General features: G+C 45.0%; 1 protein-coding gene across 1 annotated transcript in view; it reads right to left on the minus strand.

Moving 5' to 3' along the window:
* Lhcgr (luteinizing hormone/choriogonadotropin receptor) overlaps positions 1–4,262 on the minus strand; it is a 48,079-nt gene extending 43,817 nt beyond the window's left edge. Inside the window, exon 1 of the mRNA XM_027418006.2 lies at positions 4,090–4,262. Within this exon, the coding sequence (XP_027273807.1) occupies positions 4,090–4,262 (173 nt within the window). The remainder of the gene's footprint in view (positions 1–4,089) is intronic.
* Between the last annotated feature and the right edge of the window lie 6,433 nt (positions 4,263–10,695).

Genomic DNA, 10,695 nt, shown 5'->3' on the forward strand with positions numbered 1-10,695 from the left:
CTCTACTGGAGAAGGCACACTTGAGCAAATGATAAAATATGGAAGAAAGATGTCTATGAGTATGCAGAGGGGTGTGTGTGTGTGTGTGTGTGTGTGTGTGTGTGTGTGTGTGTACTCATGTGCTGTGTGTAGCAAGCATGGTGAAGGCTTCAGGGGGAAGAGATTCCTAATCATGGTCTTTGAATGCAAGCATCAAACAATGACTTGTATTAGTCACCATGGATATTTTCTCTTTTTGTACAGTTCTCTGGGTAATTAGTCAAGGATTTCTGGTGACTGTCCATCTTCCTTTAAAACTACTTTTATTGCTATTATTATTATTCCAAAGGGTCTGGGAGAGGAAAGGCGAGGGAGAAGTTACTTAGCTTTGTTCTTTCCTTTCCAGCCAGTCCCCTGTAGTGGAACTTGGGGTTCTTGCTTCCTCCTTCTTTATTTCAAGGTTCAGCTTTCTCGACCTTGGTCCACAAAGCCTTCCTCTGCAGTAATCAGTCTCCCACAATTCACTGGAACTCTAAGTTTCTTAGAGCCTTTTATAACACTTTCTCTCCTCTTACAGGAGTCTCCTGGGTGAGATTCCCCTTCCTCGGGACAGAGTCACACTCCCCACATATACCTGCGGCCACTGCATTGAGTGCTGTTCTAGACTCCGATCCCCCTGGAGTGGCGGAAAGAGACACCTTTGCACCAAGGTGTTGCAAGATGCTCATCTGCCAGGCACACTGGACTGGTGGGCCCTCACGCTTTCTCCTTACAGAGTCTCTGTGTCACAAGTGAGCATCTAGAAACCTGATCTCTGTGTAGAAGGCACCACATGCAAACTATAAATTGCCACAATTATTATTAGCATTTACTCACGGGTTTTCAGAAGCTGTTTCCATATCAAGCAGATCAACCTTTCTGTTGTCATAGAGACAAAGATCTTTATATAACTATGTGCAAGGTGAGATTCCCCCCCTTCCTCCTACTAGTTGCTTAGAGCTAATAAGAAGAAAAGAAAGGGAAATTTTTAATTATTTTTCATTCATCCCCCCCATTAAAACAAATGAAAATGTAGGAGGCTGCTTCTTGTGTCATAGTTTAGGTTTTAGACACTTATATCTTTAATGAGAAATGGAAGGGGAGGAAAATTTGAGTAATTTGAACAATGACGTTTTGAAAAATTGCCAGCAGTGTGTTGTCAGTGATAAGCAATTATCACCCATGCACCCTTTGTTCTTCTTTTTAAGCCACATAGTGAACTTCAGACAAAGATCTGAGAAGGCAGAGTTTCAGCATCTGAAATGACTAAAGCACAGATGTCTCTACTGAGGGACACTGATGAATTCTGAGACACTGTGAGGTGGTTCCCCTCCCTTTTAAACCACCACAGCCTGGGCGCCCCCTTCCCCTCTGCAAAACCTAACCTTGCCTCCATGTGCATGCCAGACCACGGCTCCCTTCTGGAAGCTTTACTTCAAAACCTCAGCTCTCTTTTGTGTATTCACTCTGGCTAATTCGCTATCCATAGCATTTTTCTGTTTTGTGATGATTTTTCTGTTGCTTTGTTCATTTTTCATCATAAATGACACATTTGTGATGAGGACGGCAATTTCAATATTGAGTTACACCTCTGCCCACACAGACGACCCTTATCCTAAGACTAACCCTTCCCTTAAGTGTTTAGACCATTGCTTCCCCCCTACTCCAATTGAGAGCTCGCTCTAACAAATCTGCTCCCCCCATCCCTGGTGTTCTCTGCCTGTGGAATTCTTCCTTTATTCCCCTTTGAAGAAAAACCAAACAAAACAAAACCTTCCATTGCCCTGATTGGTTTCCATCTGTCTTTGAGTTTGAGCTTTTAAATTTATGCTTTCTTCTTCCAATAAGTAGGCATATGTACAGAGGGGGTGATAGGGAAGGGATGCATGAAGCTGGAGGAAGTTTATGCCACCATGAAGAGCAATGCTTGGAGTGTTCTCTGGGGATTTCCCAGAGTTTCTGATTGGGTATCATGGGCCTGAGATCCAAGCCTATCCTTTGCAGGCTCTAGTTCACACTTGGAGAAACATTGTTTCCAAGTGACAAACTTCCTATTTTTTAAATAAGCATCTGTTTTTACATGGATGTTGGGTTGTTACATGGATGTTGGATTGTCCGTGTTGTTCCTACAAAGGTTCTGCCTTCACAGAGCTCTCTCCCTGAAGGACAAGGTCATCTTTCAGTCAACCGGCCTTCAGGAAGCATGGCCTTGTAAGAGTTGCTATGCTTGGTTTGTGGCTTTCCAAATGTCTAGGAGAGGATGCTGTCAACAGTGGATGCTAAGGGAGGGCCTGTGGAGGATGCTGAGGATTCTCTAGGACCCCTCCCAAGCCTTCAGAACCATCTCCTTCTAGAGGACCAGAACTACTCACTCTAAGTTTATTGTTCCTGCTTCCAACTTAGCCACAGTGTGCACGTCAACTATTTTTTGAAGGCTTGTTTCAACCATGCTATAAGGTAGTGAAATTAGCATCTTGTGTTTTCACTTCAGCTTTCTTCAGGGAAGGGATATATCTGGGGGTCCCCTCTGGAGGCAACATGTGAACAGCTTAGTATCAAAGAGGTTAGGATTTGGCTTATCTATTTCTTCTCCATTCTTTGCTATAGGCAGTTTCCACCCAGTACCAAAACTGGGGAAGTTGGAAGTAGTTTTTTTTTTTTAATTAAAGGAAAAGTAATTTTCTTAGGAAGACAGGCAACTGCAGAAAGATAATTAATAAAGGTTCTCTTCCAAGTGTAATGGCTGAGGGACCTGAAACAAAGAATCCTATCTAGTTAGACCTCAGCATCGTTGTCTAAAGTGTACACACCAAGCGTGCAAGAAGGGCTGTTAGCAACACAGTCACTTATAAGAGCAATATAGGAAGGTTGTCACAGAAGGACAGGGCCAGAACTTGGGAGGCAGGTTCCATGGATTTGTTGACTGATTGAAACAAATTCTATCAGCATGCTCATCACCTTCAGGGAATAGAGCTGACAAGATGGTGAATGGAAACTAATTAAGAGAAATCCCTCAACCAGTAACAGTTTCTCACAACCACAACTATTCCTAGAAGGCCATTAACGTGTCCACAGGGAGCAGACCAAGTGCTCAGAAAGGGTAAATTCCTCCAAGAAGCTGGCACAGACAGACTACTGGCCTTCTGAGGGGGCTGCCAGGGTTTTGTATCATGTCACTGTTTCAAATGGAGCCTGGGGAAGACCTCTACCACACTGGTGCGTTTGTGGTATCTCCTACTTCCTTTGGTAGTTTTACTGTGATGAAAGTCATGTAACTTAAAATCCACCCTTTTCAAGTGATGGTTCTAGTATTTTTATGAGAAGTCATTACCACAATCCAAGTTTAGAAAATGTTTATCACCCCTAACCTAACAGCCATTAGCAGACACCCACTCCTAGCCCCCAGGAACAACTAACCTACCAGTCTTCAGTCCACCTGACCATTTCCATATTAACAGGATCCTGCAACAAGAGGAATCCTTTTATCTAAAGGGAAAGACATTTGGTATGTTAGTACTAATGGCTTCCCCTTGTCTTTATCCCCTGGCTTCAGGAAGGGTGGCTTTCCTCTTCTTATCTGTGGGTGGCACCCCAGAAGCACATGCACTTATTAAGCTCACCTAGTGGCTGGAGGCCAGACGGGCCAGCACCCCTGCTGACCAGTCAGTCACTCCTGGCCCTAGGGCCCCAGCACTTTGCTCTTAGATGACCACAGGTGCCAAGCCCACAGCAGCCTCCCTAGGGGCTGGCCAAAGCTCAGAACCGCTCAGACTGCTCCGGCAGAGAACACTGGTACAGGAGGGCTACCCCATTCACCAGACCTTCAGGCAGAGACAAAAAGAGGCCTCCTGTGGCTTTGGGGCAGTTTTAAGTTACCTGCCTCAGTTTCCCCCATGCGGAAAGTGCAGGTCTGGGCTGCTCAGGAGTAGCAAAGGTGGACTCAAACTCTGGGTCCTCATCACTCGGAAAGGTGAGACGTTTACTAGGGTGAATTGCTATGTCCTGCCTTCCAGCAAAGGGACCCGACACTGAGTAGCAAAAGGCAAGTGTCCTGGGGCGCCATGTACTCACAGTCGGGCGAGGCCATCCCGAGGGCCGTGGCAGCGCAGGGCGCCATCAGGGGCGCAGTCACAGGGCTCGGGGCAGCGCGACCCTGGCAGCTCTCGGGGCTGTAGCGGTGATGGCTTCAGCACCAGAATCGCCAGCGCCTGCAGCAGTCTCAGAGCTCGGGCCCGCCGCCCCATGGCCGGCCAGCCTGAGTGTGAGCTCCCGGCTGGGCCAGCATCCTGGACCAACGGGGAAGGGGGCGCCCGCCCCCTCTGCCAACCCCTAGGTCTGCCTTCCCACCCGCCTGCCCCCCCCCCCCGCCTCCTGCTCCCCGCCCCCGCCCGCCCACTCCAGCCCTCCCCTCTCACCCCGCCTCTGGCGAGTCCCTGCTCTCCTTGACCTGGGACGGTGGCCAGCTACCCCATCGCTGTTTCTCTGTGACCTCTCCTCTACTCTAGGACTGCAAATGAACTGAAAGTCAGAAAGTAGAGTGACATGTGGTAAGTGCTTCGAGGGAGAAGTAGGGGTTCTAAACTCTGCCCTGCCGCGGGTGTGAAACCTGTTCTGGTTCTGAGAGGATCAGATGGTCGCAGTCCGTATCCACACCAGAAGAGGATGAGGTGCCGCTGTCCTGTGTCTCACTTAGCTCCCAGCTCTGCTCTTCCATACCTAACTCTGAAGTGTCTTTCCCCTCTCCCATTCCCTAGTAACTTTCTCTGCTTCTCATGGTTGTAACTGTTCTCCTCATAGCCTTTTGGGTCTGTCCTCTCTCTCTCTACTGCACCGTGAGGCCTGTGAGAGCGAAATCCAATTCGGATTTACTTTGCATTCTTTCTGCAGTTAATAAAGATTTGTTGTGTGAATGGGTGAAGTGACTCTATTATGCCAAGCATTTAATCTCCATGCGTATCCAATATACTTTAACTTTTGTAACAGATGCTTTGCCTCTTATCATGTCTAAGTATCATGCCAAACTTGCAGGGCATTTACTGCAAGAATTTGGTGTCCTGAGAGGCATACAATTTCTTTGATCATCCAACTTATAGATGGAGGAATCATATTTGGAATCGTGTCTGCCATTCACTGGTCTCTTACCAACATAAGACCCCTGCCACATATTCTGTGATTCTACACCCTTGGAAAGAAGAGCTGAACTTCCAGCAACCCAGTGAACTAATCACTTTCCCTCTCCTATGTTCCTTCCAAGGATTAATCTGACTCTAGGAATGTTAGCAGTTTTTCTGGATGAGGTAGACTGAGAGCTGAGAAGGCCCCTGAAGCATTTCAGGGTGGGAATCAGGACAGATCTCTCCAGAAGGCAGCTCTCAAGAGCAGCGTTCCCAGTCACCGGTTTGCAGTCTTTATTGCTAGTATTATTAAATCTCTCGGTTTTGCTCACGTGTGATCTCCGACTTACATAGTCATGTCTTTGTTCACACTTCCTGAGGCTTTCATGATCTCCTCCTCTTCTGTCCTTCCGTTAGGTAAACTCCTGGTTGGATTTCAAGACAGACTGCTGTCCCTTCCACGTGACCCTTCTCTGGCTCAGTATATCTTACTAACAACTGTCTCTAAGCTTGTAATTTAAAACTGCAATTCAGGATGTGATTTTGCTTGGCCACCCCACCCCGGGCAATTGATCTCAGTACTGAGAGGCATGTCATAGCGTCTAGCTTGTAGCTGGTGCACCGCACATATCTGCTGAACAAGAAAGTGAATGGTGAGATCATCTGCTCCAGGCCTGAGCCAGGTCACAAGAGAAGAGCGTCACATCGGTATTTGTTTATTCTCAGCATACCCATATATACATTGGGATCATGTTGTACCCCCATTTCTAGCTTTGCCAGATTTTAGTGGTGCTGGTGAAGTAACACTGGGCTTTCAAACATTTCTACCATATAGCCTGGATGGTAGGAGAGTATAGATCCTCATCTATGCTCCAAAAGCTGCCGAATGGCATTAATTTGCAAGGCTTATGTTTTATGTGTGGCCTTTCTTTTTATTTTATAGCTTGTCATGTGTGTGTGTGTGTGTGTGTGTGTGTGTGTGTGTGTGTGTGTGTGTGTGAATCTTGGGACATATGAGCGTGTGTGTATGTGTTCCTAGAGCACATATCTACTTCCCATTCTCTCATGTATGTTGTTTGCAAACACCGTTGAGTCTTTGAGAGCAGTGGCTATTCCAGGAAGAGCTGTGTCTGGGAAGAGCTAAGTAGAGACATCAAGAGGTCCTTCTGCTCTGTGACTTGGTCTTTAGTGTCTTTAGTGTCTTTCTCTGTAGGAGAAAGGGTTGCTTTTTTCTAAAGGGTCTTCCTTTTCCAAAATGCATGGACTTTGTAAGGAGTTCCCATGTTGTTGCCATATATATGACCTGATGAGAGCTTGTTATCAAATCCTGTTTTTATGAAGCTGTTCATGTGGAAGAAAGTTTCACTAAAAAATTGCTGTCCATGATTAATTTCTGTTGGATCTTATCCCCGTCAATTCTTGCTAAGCATCCATGATAACTAAATCACATTGAATTGTTTATGATCACAAAAATTTACTACGGTGGAAGTTGCCTTTCCTTTTCATTAATATGTGACCTATGTGACTTCCATGGAGTGGGTTGTTTTAGAGCTGAGGGACTTCTGCCTTCTATAACTAGCTGTGTAGACACTTTCATCATAAAATGTCAAAACAGCATGGCATATAGGATGGCTAGTTACATTTTACTGACAAAATAATGTGGTTTGAAACAAAAAATCCCAGGAAAACTCCCCAAAGTTTCTGAACAGAACTTCTCACATTTGAGGTTGTGGAACTGTCATTTACAAAGCTTAAAAACCAAAGATTCCCAAGACTTCCCCCAAGAGATTCCAACTCAATAGATGTAAAGCTAGGGCCAGAAATCTGCATTTTGACAAGCTACCCCACATAACTTGATAATACATTGAGGGTTCTCAGAGCAAAATTTGGGAAATCCAAAACCAAAAATCTAGAACTGAATTTGTCATGGGAAGCTCAAGAATCATTATTAACAGCTGGATATGGTAGCTGATGTCTGTCCATACCTGGGAAACTGAGGCAGGAGGGTCACTGAGAGTTCTGAGTCAGTCTGGGATAAAATAAAACAAGCAATAATTCTCATTAAGGGCTTTGAGGGAAGCTTAAGGACTTTGCTATCTTGTTAAACCCAGTATATATAATGAACAGACATTAGTGTTTGCACTTAAATGTTGAAATTTATGTAGCATGTTGCAATGGTGAGGTTGTTTCTTTAGGTTTTTGCTTTTGGGATGTCGTAGGATCATGGAACCTGTTTTCTTTATACCTCACTCAATCAAAATGGTAGCATTGGGTGATAGACTTCAGGGTTGGGGCATTTGCAAAGCAGTACTAATTTAAAGAAATGGAAGTCAGCACAGGCTAACATGTCCTGATTCTTGAGAACACACTCAGTTAGCACTGGGACCAATGCTTCTTCTGTATTAAGAGCAAAGGTTTTACTTCTCCCTTGGAAGAAAAGGAAAGCCTGCAACAGAGGCAAAAAAGGGAAGCAAGGAGTGACTACTGAAAGTTCCACCCTGAGCTGGAGCAAAATCCAACCAAACTAGGCAGAACAGAAAGACGGCCGCTCAAAGTTGGGAATTTCATCTTGATGTCACAGTATGAAACCAGCGATGTGACCAGTTGAGCCACCTGCAGAGCCCATCTGAAGCTCTTATGGGCAGGAGAGAAGCTGTAGCTGCAGTCCACAGGTGCCTGGTCCCTGGATGGGTTCAATACTAGGATCTAAAGGTTGGTCTGGAACATGAGAAGCCTTCTCTGAAACTGATGGTATGGAGGCTGGGAAGGGAAGCAGGGATGGGTGCTGCTACCTGCCTTGCTTCAGGAAAACAGCCTGTTTGCACTATGAATGACTAAATCTTGTAGAGAACAGCAGAGAGAAGAAACACACGGGGCAGGCACACTTTATGAATCCAGTCACACTGTACTCCATCAGCATTCTTGGGCTTCAGGGGTAATAAGGCAATGCATTCACTAATTTGCTTAAGCAAGTTGGGGCTGAATCCCTGTCACTTGCAACCTCAAATCTTCGAGCCTTGCTGTGGGCTTAAAGATCTACTTTGCCTGCCTTTTACAAGATGGGAGGGAAACAGAGTTTCTCAGTTCTTATCTCTGCAGTAAGACTCTTTCCCAGTGAATTGTTCCCCATCGTGTTGTCAGTATTTCTCATTACGCCTCTGGGAGAGCAGGTGAGTGAATGAATGGGTGAATGAGTAAGTGAACAAAACGGTAGTGCCAAGGACTACATCATCCTGTTTTAGGGGAGCTACATGTTTTAAAGGACAATTCATCAAATATTCATTTAATTTCACATAAGGTTTTCTGGCAAAACTGACCTGGATTTAGAAGTTAGACTTTGAGCCAAAACATTAGATAAACTCAACAAGGAAAGAAGAAAACTAAAAATGTCAATGAAAGGCAACAGGGAAATAGGATTTGATTTTCAAAAAAATTGACGTAGAGTCAAAGTGTGGACCCTAGCATATGGTTTTCTGCTTGCTAATTGACAGTATTTAGGGAAACGGTGCCCAAACTCAATAAGGTTCTTTAATGTGGGACTTCTTTCTCCCTTCCTTCCTTCCTTCCTTCCTTCCTTCCTTCCTTCCTTCCTTCCTTTCTTTCTTTCTTTCCTTCTTTCTTTTGGTTTTTTGAAACAGGGTTTCTCTGTGTAGCTTTGGAGCCTATCCTGGCACTTGTTCTGGAGACCAGGCTGGCCTCGAACTCACAGAGATCCACCTGCCTCTGCCTCCCGAGTGCTGGGATTAACGCTCTGCTTTAATGTGGGATTTCTTGGTTCTGGATATCTAAAAACACTTGAGCATATGCAGAGGGAATGATGGTACTTTGACACCGTGGAAGAAATGATTTGAGAACACACCGAGAAAAGGGATTTATTCAGAACTTTAAAAAAACACCTTGATTATATGGCCAAGAACTTTTCTACTGGCCCAGAAAGGTAGCTGCCATGTGGTACCAGTGTGTGGACACAGTGCCGGCAGGAAGGTCCTTTGGGCCCTGTCTTCCTTCCATTCCTCAAGGCTGACATATTCCTTCATTATGTAATGTTTTAGCTTGCCCTCACCAAGCTCCTTTTCAAAAAAGGAAAATGCACCTCAGAGGGGGTGCAATTGGAGCCAATAACATTTTCACGTGAATGATCTACTTTTGGAGGATCTGCCAGTTCTGGGAGGCCACTGGAGTTGGTCCCAGAAGAAAGGAATCATCTTTACTACGAGCTTGATCTCATTACTGAGCCATTAGAAGGCTCTACTTATAGCATGCTCAGATGTATTCAGAACAAACTTTGGGGGAAGTGGAAAAACCTTTGTTTCTTCGGTCTGTTGAACAGGGTGTGGCATCTCCTTTCTCTCACCTTCTTCTTCTCATCCCCTTAGGGGCTGCTTGCCTCATGCCAGCACTATCAGAGGTGTCCCATCTCTCTGCCCGCTGTTGCTAAAATCCATCACTTCAAGTTATGTTTTTTGCACATCTTGTGCAGTGTTTCCTGGGGCTTGCAAAGCTCTTTATCAAAAGGGGGACCTGTCAGTGAGTTGAGAATAGCACATGGTACTGTAACCAGAAATACTGTGTGGCTAGACAGGGCTAAGTTGACTTGTCTTGGGAAGATAACTAGGTGGCAGCATATGAACTGCACTGATCAAAGCAGAAGAAATGCTGAAATGAATGGAAGGAACTTTAGAATCCATCCATGGTCCCCATCAGTAAGGAACTTGAGATTTCACCCATGGTCCTCATCAGTGAGGAACTTGAGACTTCATCCGTGGTCCTCATCAGTGAGACTTTATCCATGGTCCTTATCAGTGAGACTTTACCCATGGTCTTCATCAGCCTTTAATAATCACTGTGGGTAGTTCCTTGAGTTCTTGAGTTGGGAGTACCCACTGTGGAGAATCTACTCCTGTACATTTGACATCCATGTAGGAAATGTACACCCTAATGTCTCAAGTGACTTTTCAGGGGGATGGGAAAATGTCACCATCTACAGAAGTATTCATTGGAGTGTTATGAGGAGCTCATGGGGAAGGGAAACAGATGGAAGATAGCATCCAGAGAGCTGTAAGGAGAGTGAGATAAGCTCCAGTCAGGAACATAGACCATCTTCTACTCCAGTAACAACAAAAACAGTTGACAAACCTAAGGGCAAGTTCATTCCACTCTGAGTGAAAGTTAAAGACAACCTTGTGTATAACTTTAAAACTAGCCAGGAGAAAAACCATGGGGAGGAAACCCAAGGGTGGAGAAATAATCGCAAAGCCAATTTGCTGGTGCATGTAAAATGACCGAAGTGTTTTTGGAAAGCAGCTTGGTAATTTCCACTGAGAGTTAAGAGTTACACATACATCCTTCAGCCAAGGGATTCCAGAGTTGAGGGTTTTTCAAGAGAAAATATTTGATCATTACAGACTTTCAACTAATAGAGATGTCCTCAGCCCCACACTTTCCCCACCTTTGGTAAAGCCCTAAGACTTTTTGGACCCTCTAGTCAAATTAGCTCAATGCTTATTAGCATTCCTTTGTGTTGGCCTTTCAGGTTGTATTCCTATGGCAGCAACCCCTAGTC

The sequence above is a fragment of the Cricetulus griseus genome, chromosome 5 (assembly GCF_003668045.3).
Source record: "Cricetulus griseus strain 17A/GY chromosome 5, alternate assembly CriGri-PICRH-1.0, whole genome shotgun sequence".
NCBI lineage: Eukaryota > Metazoa > Chordata > Mammalia > Rodentia > Cricetidae > Cricetulus > Cricetulus griseus.